This window comes from Pelophylax lessonae (genome assembly GCF_965119305.1).
Source record: "Pelophylax lessonae genome assembly, chromosome: 3".
Lineage (NCBI taxonomy): Eukaryota > Metazoa > Chordata > Amphibia > Anura > Ranidae > Pelophylax > Pelophylax lessonae.
The window spans coordinates 648,741,404-648,764,014 of NC_138770.1; the positions used below are offsets into that span (position 1 = coordinate 648,741,404).

A 22,611-nucleotide genomic window follows, 5' to 3' on the forward strand; every position below is an offset into this window, starting at 1 on the left:
TTATTTAGTTATTTATTGAATTATTTATTCATTTTATAATCTTTATAATCTTTATTTTTCATATACTTGCTGACCAGCCACCGCAGATATACAGGGGCAGGTCGGCAGGTTCCCACGAATCGGGCGCTGCGATCTCGTGGGCGCGCATATGCGCTCATTCACTAGCAGGAAAGCTGATCGGCAGGGCCGGTGCCCGCGAATGCCCCTGGGAACCCACGATCGCTCCCCGTGGAGACAGAATGGCGGTCTGCTGTTGTAAACACAGCAGACCGTTGTTCTCTCAGCAATCATCACAGGGCTCCTGTGTTCCTCCTATTTAGGAACACAGGTCTCTGTGTTGATTCCAAAAGCCCATCCCCCACACAATTAGAAAACACCCCCTAGGCAGACATTTAACCCTTTGATCGTCCCTGGTGTTAACCCTTTCCCTGCCAGTGTCATTATTACAGTAACAGTGCATATTTTTGGCACTGATTACTGTAGTAATGTCACTGGTCCCCCCAAAAGTGACAAAAATACAGAGATGTATAGTAACTAAGTAGAACTACTTCACTACTGTACTTAAGTACCGAAAGGCGGCATCTGTACTTTCCTAGAGTAGAATTTTTTTCTCCTACTTCCACTTTTACTTCACTACATTTTTTCAATGATTTCAATACTTCTACTCTGATATTTTTTTTGTGTGCTGCATAGTTACTCGTTACAATTATAAAAATTACCACTGCCAGAACAGTAGATGGCAGGTTTCATGAAGCTCAAAACATGTGTATTATCAGCGCATACGAAAATAAATGCTACTGTATGTATAAATAAAAGCTGCATTTGAAATTAAAAAAACAATATGATGTTCAAACTTTTGACTTCTTTCTTTAATAACTACATAACACAGTACTTGTACTTTTACTTTCAGTGCTTGAGTAGCGATTTTTTTTTTCAAAACTACTGGTACTTTTACTTTCAGTACTTGAGTAGCAAAATTAAAAAAAAAAAACGACTTGCAATACTTAAGTACAATAAATGTTGAATACTTTAGTACTTCTACTCAAGTCACTTTTTGATCGAGCACTTGTACTTTTACTCAAGTATGGGTTTCGAATATTTTATACAACTCGCAAAAATGTCAGTTAGGGGTCCGATCCGTCCGCTGCAATGTCGCAGTCCCGCTAAAAATGGCTGATTGCCGCCATTACTAGAAATAAATAAAAATGACATAAATCTTTCCCCGTAGTTTGTAGACGCAATAATTTTTGTGCAAACCAATTAAAATTCACTTATTGGGATTTTCTTTTTACCAAAAATATGTAGCAGAATACAAATTGACCTAAAATGATGAAAAAAATCTGATTTTTATTTATTTTTTTTTACTGGGAATTTTATAAAGCAGAAAGTGAAAAATATTGTCATTTTTTCAGAATTGTGGCTCTTTTTTTGTTTATATCGCAAAAAATAAAAAATCACACAGGTGATCAAATACCACCAAAAGAAAGCTCTATTTGTTGGAAAGAAAGGACGTACATTTAGTTTGGGTACAGTGTCGCACGACTGCGCAATTGTCCGTTAAAGTAACACAGTGCTGAATCGTATAAAAGGCCTGGTCATTAAGGGGGTAATTTTTCCGGTCCAAAAGTGGTTAAGAGACCCCCCCCCCCCCCCCTTACATCTCAGTGTTTTTTTATTTATTTTTTACTCAAAAAATGAGAACACCGGCTGAGAACATGAAGTTTGCAACATAAACCAACCCGTGAGTCCCCCAGCCTGGCAGCTGTGATCTAGTGAGTGTAGAAATGAGGAAAACAATTCATAGTAAACACACTGCTGGGATACAGCCAAGCCGAGGATTGCAGAGGAAAATATTCCCACATAAAATGTCCATGTGTCCTTACCTGCAACACGCAAAGCATTCTATATCAAACACCCAAAGCAGTTTTAATTTGTTAGGTCTAATAGTGCCCTCCTACTGCTCCGTTGACAAAACGCGGTAAAAACGCATATGCATTTTTTGCTGCGTTTTACCGCATTTTTGATACGTTTTTGCCACGTTTGCTGGACTCCTGACTACAATCATGCACCTGTGAAACTAGGACGAGTGACAGGTGCGTTTGTGATGATTATTCCATTAATTTCAATAGGAAGGTGCGTTTTTGGTGCAGTTTTTAACTACTTCTGGGACTTCTCACATACAAGTAAAAATCTGCATTATTTTGGTTAAATATTACTTAGAACACCCAATCATATATATATATATATATACATACACTGTACACTTCACAGGTATATATATATTAGTGATCGACCGATATCATTTTTTTATTGCCGATACCGATATTTTGGTCACAGATATCGGAATCGGCCGATATTTTCGGACATTTAAAAAAAATTATTATTTTTATTTTTTCATAGGTACTCTTGTGACCCCTAGAAGACCCCAAACCCCTCCTCTGCACTTAAAAGCATTCACGCCAAGTTTGGCTGTTTTGAATGCTCACATTTTTTTAAATTTTACGCAGAGTACCCAGAAGGGATATCATGACATCACTTCCGGGTTTTTACATGGAGGCCCGATCAGAGTCAAATGCGGCTTTGATCGGGTCTTCGGTGCAGGTGGGATGGGAGACCTAGGCAAACCGCGGAAGGTGGCCGGAGGGGGGAGGGACGTCCCCTCCCGCTCCTTGTAATGACAGCGGAGCGGCTTCTCAGCCACATCAGTTGTCATTACAAGACAGCCGACTGTCAGCTATGGACGCCGATACCAGGGTGATGCCTCTAGCTGCAGACATCACTCCGGTACAAGCACTTTCCCTAAATATCTGCAATATCGGTAACCTCAGGGGCCGATTCCAGAATATTTCGGGGAAAGTGCAGATAGGCCCTCGATATATCGGTGTTACTGATAATTGGTCGATCCCTAATATATATATATATATATATATATATATATATATATATATATATATATATATATACAGTGCCTTTGCGAAAGTATTCGGCCACCTTGAACTTTGCGACCTTTTGCCACATTTCAGGCTTCAAACATAAAGATATAAAACTGTAATTTTTTGTGAAGAATCAACAACAAGTGGGACACGATCATGAAGTGGAACGAAATTTATTGGATATTTCAAACTTTGTTAACAAATAAAAAACTGAAAAATTGGGCGTGCAAAATTATTCAGCCCCCTTAAGTTAATACTTTGTAGCGCCACCTTTTGCTGCGATTACAGCTGTAAGTCGCTTGGCATATGTCTCTGTCAGTTTTGCACATCGAGAGACTGAAATGCCCATTTCTCCTTGCAAAACAGCTCAAGCTCAGTGAGGTTGGATGGAGAGAGTTTGTGAACAGCAGTTTTCAGTTCTTTCCACAGATTCTCGATTGGATTCAGGTCTGGACTTTGACTTGGCCATTCTAACACCTGGATATGTTTATTTGTGAACCATTCCATTGTAGATTTTGCTTTATGTTTTGGATCATTGTCTTGTTGGAAGACAAATCTCCGTCCCAGTCTCAGGTCTTTTGCAGACTCCATCAGGTTTTCTTCCAGAATGGTCCTGTATTTGGCTCCATCCATCTTCCCATCAATTTTAACCATCTTCCCTGTCCCTGCTGAAGAAAAGCAGGCCCAAACCATGATGCTGCCCCACCATGTTTGACAGTGGGGATGGTGTGTTGTTCAGGGTGATGAGCTGTGTTGCTTTTACGCCAAACATAACGTTTTGCATTATTGCCAAAAAGTTTGATTTTGGTTTCATCTGACCAGAGCACCTTCTTCCACATGTTTGGTGTCTCCCAGGTGGCTTGTGGCAAACTTTAAACAACACTTTTTATGGATATCTTTAAGAAATGGCTTTCTTCTTGTCACTCTTCCATAAAGGCCAGATTTGTGCAGTATACGACTGATTGTTGTCCTATGGACAGAGTCTCCCACCTCAGCTGTAGATCTCTGCAGTTCATCCAGAGTGATCATGGGCCTCTTGGCTGCATCTCTGATCAGTCTTCTCCTTGTATGAGCTGAAAGTTTAGACGGACGGCCATGTCTTCGTAGATTTGCAGTGTTCTGATACTCCTTCCATTTCAATATTATCGCTTGCACAGTGCTCCTTGGGATGTTTAAAGCTTGGGAAATCTTTTTGTATCCAAATCCAGCTTTAAACTTCTCCACAACAGTATCTCGGACCTGCCTGGTGTGCTCCTTGTTCTTCGTGATGCTCTCTGCACTTTAAACGGACCTCTGAGACTATCACAGTGCAGGTGCATTTATACGGAGACTTGATTACACACAGGTGGATTCTATTTATCATCATTAGTCATTTAGGTCAACATTGGATCATTCAGAGATCCTCACTGAACTTCTGGAGAGAGTTTGCTGCACTGAAAGTAAAGGGGCTGAATAATTTTGCACGCCCAATTTTTCAGTTTTTTTATTTAACAAAGTTTGAAATATCCAATAAATTTCATTCCACTTCATGATTGTGTCCCACTTGTTAATTCTTCACAAAAAATTACAGTTTTATATCTTTATGTTTAAAGCCTGAAATGTGGCAAAAGGTCGCAAAGTTCAAGGGGGCCGAATACTTTCGCAAGGCACTGTATAACATTCCCAAAAAAAAAAAAAATAAAAATCAAAATTTTTTAACTTGTATTCTGCTACATATTTTTGGTAAAAAATAAAAACGCAATAAGTGATTGGCTTAGGTGAACAGAGAAGCCAAACACCACAGAAAAGAAGCAAGATTGAAGCACTGCAGCAAGGAGTTTGCGGTAAAAGAAATGGAGCTGCCTGTGTATTGCATATCGGGCTCTTATCTTCCCATCATCCGGTGAGTGGGGAGGAGAGAGGGGAGCACAGAGGGTCCGGGAAGCACTTGGCACAGTGGAAGAGCACTTGTGTGACCTTTTTTCACAACAAGCACTTGTCACTTTATTTGATGGACTTTATCTGACTAATTTAAAGTTATATATCAATATAAGTGGAATTAACATAGTATATTTAATTTGGAGTATATTACTTTACTGTAGGGATCGACCGATTATCGGCAACAACGATATATCGGGGGCTGATATGCACTTTCCCTGACATATCGGAATCGGCCCCTGAGGTTACCGATATTGCCGATATTTCAGGAAAGTGCATGTCCTGGGGGTGATACCTGCAGTTAGAGGCATCACCCCGGTACCGGCGTCCATAGCTGACGGTCGGCTGTCTTGTAATGACAACCGATGTGGCTGAGAAGCCGCTCCACTGTCATTACAAGGAGCGGGAGGGGACGTCCCTTCCGCGGCTCGCCCGGGTCTCCCGTCCCACTGGGAGACCCGGCATCCTACCTCCACCACCGCCGCCGCCGTCAAAGAGGAGACCAGGTGTTCAGTGAGAAAACCCTACCCGTGAAAATTCCCTACCCTCGTCACTTCCTGTGCACATACGTCATTCAACAGCTGAGCCGCTTCCCACTGCGCATGCTCACAGCTGCGGAGGGTAGGGAGTTTTAACGGGGTAGTGTTTTTTAACGTTACACCGCATCAGCTTTTGCTGTCGTACATTAAATCATCTCCGCTCCAACATTAAATCATCTCCGCTCCAACATTAAATCATCTCCGCTCCAACCCGTCAAACTTCCCTGATCTCAGCTCCAAAATGTAAAAGCGGCGGCGGGTCTATGAAAATATAAATCACGGAGCCGAGGTCATGTGTGGCGCCGCATCTGCTGATGAATGTCGGGCAGGATTGGAGCGGAGATGATTTAATGTAGTGGCTGCCCATGCGCAGTGGACGTGCGGCAACAACTGATGCGGTGTACCATTCAAAAATACTACCCAATGCAAATTCCCTACCCTCCGCAGCTGTGAGCATGCGCAGTGGGAAGCTGCTCAGCTGTTCAATGACTTACGTGCACAGGAAGTAAAGAGGGTAGGGAATTTGAACAAGGTAGGGTTTTTTTAATGTTACACCGGGTCTCCATGTAGAAAATCCGGAAGTGATGCCATGACATCACTTCCGGGTACTCGGGGCCGAATTAAAAAAAATTGACAGCATTTGAATGCTTTTCGGTGCCGAGGAGGGGTTTGGGGTCTTTAGACCCCCAGATTCCTCCACAAGGAGTACCTGTGAAAAAAAATAAATAAAAAAAAAAATGTATTTTACATGTCCGAAAATATCGGCCGATACCGCTATCCGATGACCAAAATATCGGTATCGGCATTAAAAAAACGATATCGGTCGATCACTACTTTACTGTCACTTGGCACTTTAAACACTGTTATGTCATTTATATATGTTTGCACTTTAAAAGAATGGTTTCTGCACAGTGGTAGTCATTGTGGGGTGACAACCACTATTCATTAATTAGCACTACAACACTTTATATACTATTGCACTTTACATATCAGTTTTTGTGATTGCAATATATATATATATAATTATTGGTGATTAGGAACATTTATATATTTTGCACACTGACATCAGTGATTGGGGACACTACTAGGATGTCATATATATATATATTAATTTTTGCACATTCTAATGTAATGGTTTCAATTCACAATATTATAGAATGAGCAGCGCTGATACATACATATATTTGACAGACTAAGGAATTTTCCTTTTTGTCAGCAGCGGCCCACAATTTTATTAGTTTGGATGTGAGTACACACTGGACATATAGATACATAGTTCTTTCCTAAGTGCAGGTACATCTTCAATCTTTGTGTCTAGATGACCTTGCCCTGGCACGACGTCCAACATAAAAAATATCAACCACCACCATTTTATTCTTAAGGCTCCGTTCACATGTGAGCGTATGGATCGCGGGCAGAACCGCCGCGGTTCCGCCCACGATCCGGAGATTTATTGCAAATCGCGGGACGCCTAGCGTTGCCCGTTGATTTGCAATAGCCCCCCAAACGCCAAGCGATGTTGCCGCGATTTCCGCCTGCCGAATCGCGGCAACATCGCGCAAACAAAATCGCGGGACGCAATACGCTCCAAAGAAGTACAAGAGCTTCTTTGGAGCGTATTGCGTCCCGCGATTTTGTTTGCGCGATGTTGCCGCGATTCGGCAGGCGGAAATCGCGGCAACATCGCTCGGCGTTTGGGGGGCTATTGCAAATCAACGGGCAACGCTAGGCGTCCCGCGATTTGCAATAATCTCCGGATCGCGGGCGGAACCGCGGCGGTTCTGCCCGCGATCCAAACGCTGACATGTGAATGCAGCCTTAGGCTATGTTCACAACTTGGCGTTTTTGGGCATTTTTCAGCTCTAAGGATCAGCTCAAAAAAACGCCCAACAAGACAAATCCTATTCACATCTGAGCGTTCTGGCGTTTTAAGCAAAATGCCAGACGTTAAAGTATATGAGCTGCTTATTGGGCAGATTACAGGCGTTTTTATTTTTTTCCATTGGTCACTTGTCAACCTAACAACGCCAGTAAAAACGCCTGAAAAACGCCCATAAAAACGCCCGAAAAAACGCCTGAAAAAACGCCTGAAAAACGCCTGTAAAATAGCAAAGCCTAGATGTGAATGTAGCCTACATGAGCTTCTTTTTGGGCAGATTACCGGCGTTTTTATTTTTTTCCCATTGGTCACTTGTCAACCTAAAAACGCCTGCACAAAAACACCTGTAAAACGCCCATAAAAACGCCTGAAAAACACCTGTAGCAACGCCTAGATGTGAACGTTCACATTTTTGATACAGTTTTTTGAAAGCATATGTTCACATGTGGGCATAGTGGATCATGGGCATAATCACTGCGATTCTGCCCGTGATCCGAAAATCATTGCAAATCGCGGGATGCCTGTGCGATGCCTGTAATTTGCAATGGCCTCCCAAACGCCGTGCGATGTTGCCGCGATTTCCGCCTGCCGAATAGCGGTAACATCACGCAAACAGAATCGCGGGACGCATGACGCACAAAAGAAGCTCTTGTACCTTTTTTGGGCATCATGCATCCCGCGTTTCTGTTTGCGCGATGTTACTGCGATTCGGCAGGCAGAAATCGCGGCAACATCGCACAGCGTTTGGGGGGCCATTGCAAATCACGGGCATCGCACAGGCGTCCCGCAATTTGCAATGATTTCTGAATCGCGGTGATTCTGCCCGTGATCCGTTGCGCCCACATTTGAATGTAGCCTAAAACGCCTGAAAAACGTTCATAAAAATGCCTGAAAAAATCCCTGAAAAAGCCTGTAAAATAGCAACGCCTAGATGTGAACGTAGCCTACATGAGCTTCTTTTTGGGCAGATTACAGGCATTTTTATGCTTGTCATTTTACTTGTCAACCTAAAAACGCCTGCACAAAAACGCCTATAAAAACATCTGAAAAAACGCCTGAAAAACGCCTGTAAAATAGCAACGCCTAGATGTGAACGTAACCTTATGCTTTCAAAAAATGTATCATTTTGGGGGCATCTTAATGTAGCTGATAGCAAAAAAATGCTGATTTTAACATGCCTGCCAAGAAAATTGAAACAAAAATGACCCCGGTAGACAACCGGTTAAACAATTACCAGCCCCACAAATTACAATCCGTCACTTTTCCAGCCCTCGTATCAAGATCACAAAAGTCCATTTGTTTTATTGCAGTGACATTAAACTTACAGTTCGGTGACGTTTTTTGGGATGTCCTGCGGAACCTGCTCCACGTCTCTCCCTTGGCAGATAAATATACTTTCGTGGTGACGGCACGCAGAAGCGGGGTGTAGGAGCACCAGGGTGCCGAGATATAGAAGGATCCTCATGGCTCTGTTCTCTGCTGGCTTCCCCATTCACTGAAAAGTCCCAAAGTTTTGTGACTTCTTTTGTAATCTGTTCCGCCTTCACAAGTCAGCTGAGCCTCCCGGAGCTGGGGGAATAAATCATTTTTTTTGGAACATTTTAGCAGCAAAAGCTGGAGGTGGCAACAATGTGAGGACATTAGAAGTCCAACATCTTGGTGACCTTGAAATAAAAACGGCCAATAGATAACTGCAGGGCTCACACCAAGCACGGGGAGCGAAGCACACAACCTTTTTCTATTCTTTTTTTTTTTTTTTCTTGTACCAGTCTGTTTATCGGAGGTTACAGATGTCCTTGAATCTCTTGCCTCACTGGTGTTGTTAAACAGACACAAATATGGACAAGAGGACAAGATTTACTAAAACCAGAGCCAAACTGGAGATGGCTCCTATATCAACCATATTTTATTAAAATCCAAAAACAATATTAAAAAAAATATTAAAAAAATAGAAATAGAAAAAAGAAAAATCCAATTTTGGATAGAGTGCAGAGAGATTAGAACACCTGTCAGGTTTTTATTGCTGCAAACAAAAACAGAAAAAAAGGGCGCACCAGCCTAGCGCATTATCAGTAATGCTTTTATTTATAACAAATTAAAAGGTGTCTACTCACAAACAGCTGATGTAAACCAGCATATAATGAAGTCCATGATTGTAGAGTCCACAGTCTAGATTCACAGTAGAGTCACAGTAGATTAAGATGTTGGCTAACGTGTTTCGAGGCTTCGCCTCTTCCTCAGAGCCTCTTTGTTATAAATAAAAGCCTTACTGAGGATATTGTGCTAGGCTGGTGCGCCCTTTTTTTCTGTTTTTGTTTGCAGTTCTATGTCGACCACCCCGATCATTGAGGGCAGCAAGGCTTAGCCATTGGGGATGCCAAGTAGGAGTCCCGTGACAGGAGTGGTCTGGGAGCCTCGTTTCTGAGCGCAGGAGTAAGGTGCTAAGCATCATAAATTCCTTTTGGAGCAGTTTTTATTGCTGTCTGTGCCCCTATTAAAGTGGAGTTCCACCCTAAAATTTAACTTCGGTCCATCTTCTTGCTCCGGGTCACCTGAAAAACAAATGGATAATTTTTTTTTTTACTTACCTTGTTTTAGAAGAAAATATACTTACCTTACTTCCTCTTCCTCCCTCAGCGGCCACGGCGCTTCGTCACTTTCTGGCTTGCAATGATTCCTGGGAGCTGAACGTCCTCTCTCCTCTGTAGGTGCCGTCATACCTTGCTAAACAGCTTCTGGGCTTGCCCAGAAGCTGTGCAGGGATGACGCTGCAGCCCCGGAAGTGACGGCGGGGCTGGTGCAGTGCATCGTGGGACCGAAGAGGAGGGAAGAAGACGCAGAAGAGGATCGCGCTGGCTTCAGCTGCCCTCACCTGAGATGGCAGCGCTGGAGAATACATTTTCAAGGTAAGTATTTCTTCTAAAAGGTAAGTGCAACCCGGGACAGATCAGAGGCAACCATTGTGGAATGCACTAGCCCTGACTGTCCCGGGGGTATTTTTATGTATTTTTTTTTTTTTAGGTGGAACTCCGCTTTAAGGAGATTCACCCTCTCTATTTGTCCTGTTTATTGTTATCACCAAAAGTGAAAGTGAAAGAAAACCCTCAAATTTCTGGTTGCCACCAGAACAGGAATAGAGGGGAATCTTCAAATGGGGACGCTATTTCTGGTGACAACCAGGGATTCCATCACTTTGCAGGGATTTCTCCTCACTTCCTGTTTTGGCCATGAGACAGAAAGTGAAGGGGAATCTCCCCAATGGGGCATAGATAGCAAAAAATAAAAACCAACAGGGATAATAATGATGCATTTTCAGATGCTTTTTTCTTCTTCTTTTTTTTCACTGTACTGGGGTTTGGTGTGTTTTTGATCCATTTTTAATGCATGTAGGTGCATTCAGGGACTCGCTGATTGGTTTATGCTTTGGCTTTTCACATATGTAGCACCCTCCTAGCTAGGTACTAGTGAGAAAATATAGCTTTGAGCTCTGTCTGCTTATGCCCCATACACACGTGCAGATTATCTGAAGACTTTTGTCTGCAGACTTACCAAAACCATATAATATGAGGTCAAACCTAAACACTTTCAATTTGTATGCAATCCGGCAGGCCCTTGCACTACATAGAAAAGGTAAATCTGAAGACAAAAGTCTGCAGATAATCTGCACGTGTGTACGGGGCATTACCCATACTTGCAAACTGTCCCGTTTTTGCCAGGACAGTCCCAGCAAATAGGAGCCTGTCCCGGGTAATTTACATTGTCCCTGGAAGCGCCCGTTAATCGGGCTGCCCGTAAATGTTACACAGAAGTAGTGCAGCTGAGAATTATTCCAACTCTGCTACTTTGGCCTTAAGTTTAAAATTCCATTTTTAATTTCCTGTAATTCTCTCTTTATTGAGTAGATCCTATAATCTGATGATAAGTAGACGGAGATTAATTATGCAGAGTGGGTGGGGCTTCAAGGAAGTGGATGTGGTAAGTAATTGATAGCTGTGCTGCAAAGTGTCCCTGGAATTTTTTTTTCAAATGTTGGCAACTATGCTTACCAGAGGGGCTGCAATTAAATCTATATTGTTCTCTGCCTATCAGAGAGCAGCATCTGTTAGTGAGGTCTGCTCATTGTGCGCAGTATGCAATTCATTCAGTCTAGAGAGTATTTCACGCTGGTCCAATAGGGAGGAATATTGGACAGTGGGAGGAAACTTGACAAATGGGTGCATAGGCTTTTGATACAGTCCTGACTCCTAATGATTATCAGAAGGCAGGCTGCCTCGGTGCATGTTGGGATACTGCATAAAAGCCAGGAGCACATGTGCTCGGGGTCTTTCTTTGGAGATCGGAGTCCCGGGGGGAGGGGGCAGCTGCCTCCTCCTCCATAGAGGTGCCATGCGGTCTAAGGAGGTCGTTCTGAGGACCAGAGGAGTGGTCGACAGGAGCTGAACCCAGGGGTCCAGGGAAGCCTACTGAGAGGGGAGACACTGGAGATCCTGTTTCTGCAGTATCGTGAGTACAGGAACTCGTGTCAAGGGGCCTGACCTAAGGGGTGGCCCCCCGCTCATAGGATAGACAGTGGATGGGTGTCAGCAGAAAGAGGATGCTAGGGGGAATATCCTAAGGATAAGGTATTGTTCATCTAGTCGTCTTGTAGAAAACAAGAGACTTAACCCCATTCATCTAAAGTGTTAGGATTAATTAACAGCCTGGCTGTTCCATATCTACCAATAAAGTTGTGAAGACAGAAGTTCTCAGATATTGTGAATAGTTAAACTGGTGAATCCCACTATTCCCTTCTCCTATCCCAATTACAAAATAAACAACAACAAAAAAACCCAATACCTCTAGACTGTTTATTGCTGTGAAGAGCCAACAGGAGCAAGGAGGGATTTAGGGACTGTATCTACTTATAACCGTGTGCTGGTAACCAGGGGAGCCTGCAGAGTCAGTATCCAGCAGTCCCTACAGGGGCAATGCTACATTTGGGGGCTCGTCCGGGATGTACCCCTGGGTTACAGCAATGGTTGCTACCGGCATTCAGAACGATGCCTATGCCAGTCTCATCAAGAGGGAGGAGACCCTATGCACCCCACCTGGGAGAGTAGACAGATAGAGATTTCCCAGGTTCTCTCGATGCCAGTGCTTGATACAGAATAAGGTGGCCCTGGAATATGGGTATGACTACCCCTACGCTCCTAGGGAGATTATTGAGGAGAAAGAGGCCAAGAGAGAGGGATGGTGTGACAAGGCTGTTTGGGATTTCCTTTACATCCCCAAACCATATCGCAACTGCAAGAGGCCTGAGTTGTGGGACAAATTATTGTCTGTAAAAGCTAACTGGAACTTGGGACAGTCTATCTACATAGACCGTGTGGAGGTTCACCGTCCAAATGGAACAGGCCAGGCTTGGGCTGTTAGAATTCAGGACTCTGCTGGAAAAACTGTCCAGATACCTCATCCGGATTACTATTGCTGAGGATGCAGAGTTCCTATTCCCACCAGGAGAGCTGATTTGTTATGAGGCTAGTTAGCCTAAGTTTTTGCCCATGATGTAATGTTACAGTAAGAGGGGCTAGAGTGCCTGAAGAGCTTTTACTGAGTTCAAAGTTGTTGTTAGGGTCAGAAGCCCTATTTTCATATCCCCTTTCCCTTCTATCCTTGCAAGAGAAATTAGGATTCAGCAAAACAACTATTACTGTGCAGTTTTCCATGTGGAAGAGAGCCGACCCTCTACCCCCAAAGACTTCCTGTTCAAACTTTAGTAGACAATTAGCTTCGTGCTACAGCTTGCTACAAGAAGCCATGTCTACTGGATAGTCTGTCAAGATCTCTTGGGCCAACAGGCCAGGATCATGAAATGCTGTTAAAGATATTCTGTGGAGCACTTGGGCCAGTGGGCCAGGTTGGGTGAAGGATGGAAGAGGACGCTTTACAAAGATACAAAGGACACTTTGTGAAGATCCTGTCGGCCTGTGGGCCAGTTGGAAGAAATTTGTGCGAGTTGCTACCTGGTGAAGAGGAGGTAGTGGCTAATTGTCTCTTCAGAGAAGGGGGGAGCCAGAGTGAAGGATCCCTCGAAGAGCTTTTCAGAGACTCACAAGTTAGGCAAGTTTGCTCAGGCTCCAGCAAAATAGCTTGCCACCAGAAGAAAATGTGTTGCCTCTGTGTTACAGAAGGAGAGGACACTGTAAACACCAATCGGGTGGACTCCACATTTCTTAATTCTGAACTTGTGGGTCTGACTATATTAGGAGAGAGAGTCAGTGCCCTGGTGTCTGAGACAGACTGTGCCTATTATTTAGTCAAAAATATGATTCTTGCTAGGAATCAATGGTGAAGTGTTAGATAGTCAGCTTGGCAGAATCTGTTTGTTGTCTATTATAGGTACACAACAGAACGTCGAGTCAAGCATGCCTTAGGGGGCCTGGAGTGATGAAGATCTCTACGGGAATGTTACAGTTAGAGATAATGTTGGTGAGAAGGTCGCCTCTGAGGAGAGGGCAGTCCCACCATGAATAGGTAACAATGTACATTCTTGTGCTTAAGGCTAAGTTCACATGTAGGCGTTTTGGGGCGTTTTTCAGCTCTAAGGATCAGCTCCAAAAAGGCCCAACAAGACAAATCCTATTAATTTCAATGGCCCCTAGTCACATCTGAGCGTTCCGACACCTTGAGCAAAACGCCCGAAGCTCCAAAAAGTACATGAGCTTGTTTTTGGGCAGAACAGGCGTTTTTGCCCCATAGACTTAATGCAGCGCTGGAAAGGCGATATAGAGCGTTTTACAGGCTTGTAAAAATGCCTATTAAAATGCCTATAAAAACGCCTGGAAAACACCTGGGAAACGTCTGAAAAACTCTTATAAAATAGCAACGCCTACATGTGAACGTAGCCTTACAAGCAAGGTCTTTAAAGAAATGGATGAGCCAGTTTGGAGTGGAGGAACTTGACTGGCCTGCACAGAGTCCTGACCTCAACCTGATAGAACACCTTTGGAATGAATTAGAGCAGAGTAAGCCAGGCCTTCTCTCCAACATCAGTGCCTGACCTCACAAATGCGCTTCTGGAAGAATGGTCCAACATTCCCATAGACACTCCTAAATCTTGTGGACAGCCTTCCCAGAAAAACTGAAGCGGTTATAGCTGCAAAGGGTGGGCCAACTCAATATTAAACTCCATGGACTAAGGCTGGCCATACACTATACAATTTTCTTATTCAATTTCCTTTAGATTTACCTTAAACTATGTAGTGCAAGGGCCTGCCTGACTGCATACAAATTGAAAGTGTTTAGGTTTGACCCTATATTACATGGTTTTGGTAAATCTAAAGGAAAGTTGAACAAGAAAATTGTATAGTGTATGGCCAGCCTAAGACTATTATTAGACAACTCCGACCGTCCCAATACTTTTGGTAATATAGTGTATGTTATAAGATTCCAATAGTGGGCATAGTTCACACCAGTGTGGTCAGTTCCAGGGCATTCCAGTTCCAAAAAAAAATGTAGAATGTGCTGCGTTTTTCCTGCACTGAACTGTACTGGAACGTGGTAAAACGCATAGAAAAAAACCATCCCGGGATGCATCAAAAATGCACCAGACCCCAGTACAGTGGAAAAAAAAAACAGGAAAAATTAAAAAGCATCTGGAATGTATCTTAAAACGCATCAAAAATTCACCGGAATGCATAAAAAAAAAAAAAGCTTTAAAAATGAGCATGCAGAAAAGCACCCGAATCTGGAGTGCGTTTCTATGGTATGACCCAGCCCTTTTCCCTTTTGGATAGAGTAAGAGTTGGTTCGCACCACAAAATATACTTTTCTGCATGTGTGTTTTTAACGCATTTGTTATGCATTCCGGTGCATTTTTGATGCATGCACCGAAAATACAGTATGCAAGAATCTTAGCCTTGCATATTGGTGTGGTGGTGGATACTGCATATGATTTGCGCAGGAATCGCACCTCACATTACATGCGATGTCTGTGCAGTGTGATTTGAGCCATTCATTCTGTATGGCTCAAATCGCATCGCATCGCATCCACACCAAAATGGTGCAGGACCCTTTTTTTTGCTGCACCTGAATCTCATTGCATAGGTGTTTACATCCATGCGATCCATTTCTGGCAATCGCACTGTATTTTGCAAGCTGTATCAACTTCCTTTACCGGACCAAGCTGTTTAGCTAAAATGGCAGCTGGAGGGATGAGACAAACCATTTACCACTGGCAGGGATGCTTACAATGGTCAGCTCTTAGGGCTGGTGCACACCTGAATCAAACACAATTGAGTGTGACTCAGAGGGGTGTGATTTTCCGTTCACTGGTTTGAAAGGACTGAAATCGCACCAGATCGCACAAAAAGTAATGCATGCACCAAATTGTATAGTAATGCAGTCCTAAATGAATACGGAATCATCACACCAGAATGAAGTGCGGGAAACCTGTCTTCGATTTGCGTTTTCCGCACCGCGCTCAAAGCACACTGGGTGTGTGATCTGCTGTGGGGGTCAATATATTCCTAAGGACACCCAAAATGCAGATTGCAAACGCAATGTGTTTGCCTGCACTAGGACCCTGGTGATCCAGACAGTTTCTCTGTTGTTTTTCAACTTCCTTTTTCCCGGACCAAGCTGTCCAGCTCAGCTGTTGCAATGGACCACAGTACTATACAATTTGGTGCAATGCGTTTTCGAAAAGTAGTGCATGCACGCTACGCATACTACGATGCGGTTTCTGCCCTTTCAAACCAGTGAGCTGGAAATCACATCGCACTGAGTCACACGTGTTTCTGTGAGATGAACCGGCCCTAAGAGCTAAACATTGTAAGCATCCCCGCCAGTGGTAAATGGTTTGTCTCATCCCTCCAACTGCCATTTTAGCTGGACAGCTTGGTCTGGTAAAGGAAGTTGAAAAACAACAGACTTACTGGCTGGATCACCAGGATCCTAGTGCGGGCAAACACACTGCGTTTTTGATCTGCATTTAGGGTGTCCTTAGGAATATATTGACTTCCAAAGCAGATCACACACCCAGTGCACTTTGAAGGCGGTGCAGGAAATGTGAATTGAAGGCAGGTTTTCCGCACTGGGTTCTGATGTGACGAGCCTGTATTCATTTAGGAGGACTGCAGTACTATACAATTTGGTGCAATGCGTTTTCGAAAAGTAATGCATGAACTACTTTTTGTGTGATTTCAGCCCTTTCAAATGAGTTTTGTCTCACCGGTTTGTCTCATCCCTCCAACTGCCATTTTAGCTGGACAGCTTGGTCCGATAAAGGAAGTTGAAAAACAACAGAATTACTGGCTGGATCACCAGGATCCCAGTGCGGGCAAACACACTGTGTTTGTGATCTGCATTTGGGGGTGTCCTTAGGAATATATTGACTCCCAAAGCAGATCATGAATCCTGTGCACTTTGAACGTGGTGCAGGAAACGCACTTTATTCTGGTGTGATGAGCTTGTATTCATTTATGAAAACCTTTATGCCCAAAATGGAAAAAAAAAAATAATTTCTGTAATTGCTTACTAGGGATCGGCCAATTATTGGCAAAGCCGATATATCGAGGGCCGATCTGCACTTTCCCCCATTATATCGGAATCGGCCACCAAGGTGACGATATTGCCGATATTTCGGGAAAGTGCTGTACCGGAGTGATGCCTGCAGCTAGAGGAATCACCCCGGTGTCCATTGTCTTGTAATGATAACTGATGTGGCTGAGAAGCCGCTCAGCTGTCATTACAAGGAGCGGGAGGGGACGTCCCCACCTCCAGCCACCTTCCGCGGCTCGCCCTGGTCTCCCATCCCACCAGAAGACCCAGGCAACCCACGGCCGCCGAAGACCCAATCAAAGCCGCATTCAGATCATCTGATCGGGTCTCCATGCAAAAACTGGCGCCAGATTAAAAAAAAATAACAACATTCAAAACAGCCAAACTTGGCGTTTTGAATGCTTTTAAGTGCAGAGGAGGGGTTTGGGGTCCTTTAGACCCCCAGATCCTCCACAAGAGTACCTGTCAAGTAAAAGAAAAAAAAAAAATTTTTTTAAATGTACGAAAATATCGACCCATATCGGCCGATACTTATACGCGATGACCAAAATATCGGTATTGGCAATGAAAAAAACGATATCGTCGATCCCTACTGCTTACCATACGTCTTCCCACATCAGAGGCTCGTGCGTGGTCCTACGACCAGGGACATGACTAATGCAATTGGTTAAAGTACCATGTGATCGCTGTGACCAATCAGTGTAACCATAAGGATCACATGATGTAAACAAAGGCAGTGCACCTGCAGTCTATAAGCCGTTCCCTGTCACAGCAATTGGAAATGAGTTCTTCCTACAGTCATTCTGATACCCCCTCCCCCACCCACTGCAGTGTCACTATGGTAACTAAAGGCAAAACTTTTAAGGGATGGTTCACCTTTGCCACAGAACTGCAGAGAAGGGGGGGCATCTGTAGATAAAAACAAACTGTGAAGCTCTGACTCAAGTTGAATAAAGCCTTTCTATAGGACGGTGTAGGCCAGGGGTCTTCAAACTATGGCCCTTCAGTTGTTCATGGAACTACAATTCCCATCATGTCTGTGAATGTCAGAGTTTTACAATGCCTTATGGGATGTGTAGATCCGCAACAGCTGGAGGGCCGTAGTTTGAGGATCCCTGGTGTAGGCCATTTACATGCCTTATGAAGCCTGACTGGAATACTCCCAGGACGTTGCTAGGTACTCTCACGTAGGGTGACCACATTTTCAAACTGCCATTTTGGGACACCCCCCCCCCCCCCCCACACCAAAAAAAAAAAAAAAAAAGATTATTTTTGATATCTTTTATGCCAAATGTTTGGAAAAACAAAAGCAAACAATGGTCACCAGTTTAGACAGGCGGTATACAATGTGCACCTGCTTTAACCAAGGGGTCAATTCATTACCACATGGGAAAATGTAGTCACGTGACTCATTTGCATAAATTATCACAAATTAAGTCTAATAAAAAAAAAAACGATTATGCGGTATTTACGCAAAGAAAAAAAAATGTGTCGCTAATTATCGTTTTAAAGCTCTAAGGCCCCGTTCACATAGGGGCGATCCGACTTGGGGGGGCGACCTCCGAGGTCGCGGTGCGAGCAGCGTGCCGCGACCTCGGAGCGGCCGCCACGGACTTCATAACATTGAAGTCTATGTCGGTCGCCTCCTGGTCGCCCCAAAGAAGCTCCGGACCCTTTTTATAAGTCGGAGCGACTTGTGTCGCTCCTATTAGAACGGGTCCGCAGCTTCCCTATGGAAGGCGACCTGTGAGGCGACCAAACATATGTAGCATAAAACAAATTGGCTGAAAATGTTAAAAAATTTAGATTTTTTAATTTTTTTGGGGGGGAATTTCATATGAAAAAATTTGAAAAATATTGTTATTTTTGCAAAATTGACGCTCTTTTTTTGTTTATAGCGCATGATCAAAAAATTGCACAGGTGATCAAATACCACCAAAAGAAAGCTCTGTTTGTGGGAAAAAAAGGACATCAAATTTGTTTAGGTACAGCGTCACACGACCGCGCAATTGTCCGTTAGAGTCACGTAGTGCCGAATCGCAAAATACCCCCTGGTCAGGAAGGGGGTAAAATCTTCCGGAGCTTAAGTGGTTAAACTAAAAAAGACCAACAATTTAAAAAAAAAAAAAAACAATATTTTTTTACTTTTTGCTCCAAAACATATCCAATAAAAAAACATGTAAAAAATTAAATGTATTCATCAATTTAGGGCAATATGTATTCTGCTACATATTTTTGGTTAAAAAAAAAAATCCCAATAAGCATATATTGATTGGTTTGCGCAAAAGTTATCACGTCTGCAAACTGGGATATTTTTATTTATTTGTTTATTTTACTAATAATGGCGATGATCAGCAACTTATAGCAGGACTGCGATATTGCAGTGGACGTTCGGACACTAATTGACACTTTTTTGGGGACCAGTGACTAGAGATGTACCGAACGGTTCGCCGGCGAACGGTTCCCGGCGAACTTCGAACGTTCGCGTTCGCCGCTGTGGGCGAACATATGCGATGTTCGGTCCGCCTCCTATACATCATCATTGAGGCAAACTTTGACCCTGAACATCACAGTCAGCAGACACATTCCAGGCCAATCAGCATACCTCCCTCCCACACCCTCCCACCTCCTATAAATAAGCAAGGGCAGCATCCATCTTAGATCATTTCTGAAGCAGTGTTACTGAGAGCAGGGAAAGTGCTGCTGCTGCTGTTATAGCTAGGGTCAGTTAGTCAGTGTTCCCGGTCTTGTTAGCCAGTGTTCTTGGTACACTCCTGCTGTAAGGACAGCACCCCAAAAAGCCCTTCCTAGGGCTGGTATTTGAGGGTTTTTTTGGATATATATATATATATTGTCCCCAAAAGCCCATTTGAGGGCTGGTATTTGAGTATTTTTTTTAATTAATATATATATATATATGTAGCATGTCCAGAAGCAGAAAAAAAAGATCATATAGGTGTAAAAGGGGTTCCCACCATCCCTGCTCTACTGAAAAATTATCTTTTTTTCTGGTTCTGGACATGCTACAGAGCTGAAACTTCACAGGTTCACCTTTTAGACCCCTAGACACTAAATCACAAAAAAAAAAGTTCTTAAAAATTGTCATTTTTGATAGAGAGCCAATTATTGAAAAAAAAAAAAAAAAACTTAACAAAAAACAATTTCTTTGGATTTATTGTCTGGGGGGTCTAAAAAGTGTACCTGTGAAGTTTCAGCTCTGCAGCATGTCCAGAACCAGAAAAAAAATAGAATCAGGGTTAGGGCTAGGGTTAGGGTTAGGGCTAGGGTTAGGGTCAGGGCTAAGGTTAGGGTTATTTTTAGTGCTTAGGGTTAGAGTTAGAGGGGTAGGGGTAGGACTACTAACTCTAACCCTAAGTATTTCACCGTAACCCTAACCCTAGCCCCTAACACTAAACCTAACCCTAACCCTCTAACCATAACCATAACCCTCTAACCTTAACCCTAACCCTCTAAGCCTAGCCATAAAAATAACCCTAACCCTAGCCCTAGCCCTAACCCTAACCCTAACCCTAACCCTAACCCTAGCCCTAACCCTAGCCCTAGCCCTAACCCTAACCCTAACCCTAGCCCTAACCCTAGCCCTAACCCTAATTCGTATTTTTTTCTGGTTCTGGACATGCTACAGAGCTGAAACTTCACAGGTACACTTTTTAGACCCCCCAGATGCTAAATCCAAATAAATGTTTTATTTTTATTTTTTTTTAATTTTTCCAATAATTGGCTCTCTATCAAAAAATTAAAATTTTTAAGAACTTTTTTTGTGTGATCCCTCTCCGGCATGCCACAGTCCAGGTGTTTGTCCCCTTGAAACAACTTTTCCATTACTATTGTGGCCAGAAAGAGTCCCTGTGGGTTTTAAAATTCGCCTGCCTATTAAAGTCTATGGCAGTTCGCAATGTTCGCCGGTTCGCGAACATTCGCCGATGTTCGCCGTTCGCGAACAGCGAATTTTATGTTCGCGACATCACTACCAGTGACACTAATACAGTAATCCGTGCTAAAAATATGCACCGTCACTGTACTAATGACACTGGCTGGCAAGGGGTTAACATCAAGGGAGATCAAAGGGTTAGCTATGTGCGTAGCCAGTGTTTTCTTACTGTGTGGGAGGTGCTTTTACTAGGGGAAGACATGGATCCTTGTCCCTGCTTTGCAGAGACACAGGATCCATGCCTTCCCTCCTGTCAGAATGGCTAATTGCCTTGTTTACATAGACAGACCGCCGTTCTGCTTGTGTACTGAACGATTGGCGGGTTCTGGTGGACATTAAGGCCATGGTATCCGCCAATCGGTGCCCACTGTGAACAATTACAGCAGGAGCGTGCTGCCGCTGGCACACATTCATGCCTGATACCTGGAAGTGCGGGATCACGTAGCAGTAAAACTACAGTATAGGGGGGTCACTAAGTGGTTAAGAGCAATACTGAGACAGGGTGCTGTGATGTTCTATGGAAGCTACTGTTCATATCTGTGCAACTTTAAAGTAATTCCTGCACTACTTTGTTCCTACTTTCATGTGACATAAGGGCCCCTACAGATGTGACTTGTGTATGACTTTGTAGAGCCCACACAGTCACATGGCCAAAGCCAAAGTCACACTTGCCCAAAGCAAAGTTGCAAAGGAAATCGCATCATTTTAAAGTCGCACAAGTGTGAATTCACACCCCCTATTCCACTTCCTCCATCGATCTATTGTCGCCTTTCCCGTTTTTTTTTGAGTTATTGTAGCTTTGTTATTTAAAATAAAATGGGATGGAACAAAACTTTTTAAATAGCTTCATGGCCTTGAACAGTGTGGGATCCGTGCTGACAGAAAACTCCTAGATTTGGACTGCTGTGGTCTATCTACTTTTTATTACCACTTGATAGCTTTCTTTTGCTGCTCCTCCACTAGGATCTAAGGAAAGTTGCCTTATGTTCTCTATTGTATGCTACAGGTGCATCGAATAAAATTAGAATATCATCAAAAAGTTCATTTATTTCAGTAATTCAATTCAAAGTGAAAACTCATTCATATATATATATATATATATATATATATATATATGTATAGATATATATATATATATAGATAGATAGATATATAAAATATATATGCGCATAGCAGTGAAATCCACTGCTATTACCAAGTCTAGTATGTAAAAAAAAACAAAAAACAAATCAACTGCCCAGAGTGATACAGTGCTCTAACTATGGTAACACTGTATTGATTTGGTCTTAGAATGTTAAAAAAATAAAATAAAAAAAAAACAATAAAAAAAATTGTACAAAAATTTGAAAAAAAGTGAAAAAAACATATATTTTTTTAAAAAAAGTTAATTTATTTCAGTAATTCAATTCAAAGTGAAAACTCATTCATATTTATATATATATATATAAAATATATATGCGCATAGCAGTGAAATCCACTGCTATTACCAAGTCTAGTATGTAAAAAAAAAACAAAAAACAAATCAACTGCCCAGAGTGATACAGTGTAACTATGGTAAAAAAACAATAAAAAATTGTGCAAAAATTTGAAAAAAAAGTGAAAAAAAAACATATTTTCTTAAAAAAAAAAAAAAAAGTGACTAAAAATGACTACTTAAAAAAAAAAAAATGTGTCCATGTCTCTTAATAAATACCTCAGACTGTCTACTTTCCAAAAAGGTCATTTGGGGGGTATTTGTACTTTCCTGACATTTTCAGTCCTCAAAATAAGCCATTGGTACATTAGAATTTATCAATTTTTAAATATACAGGTGAGTTTTAAAAAATTAGAATATAAACAAAAAGTTAATTT

General features: G+C 42.6%; 1 protein-coding gene across 1 annotated transcript in view; it reads right to left on the bottom strand.

Annotated features, from left to right (window-relative positions):
- The window catches only part of LOC309551730 (follicle-stimulating hormone receptor-like), a 236,587-nt gene extending 227,576 nt beyond the window's left edge, over positions 1-9,011 (bottom strand). The window contains exon 1 of the mRNA XM_082252415.1: positions 8,594-9,011. Within this exon, the coding sequence (XP_082108541.1) occupies positions 8,594-8,760 (167 nt within the window). The 5' untranslated portion in view covers positions 8,761-9,011. The remainder of the gene's footprint in view (positions 1-8,593) is intronic.
- Positions 9,012-22,611: the final 13,600 nt, after the last annotated feature.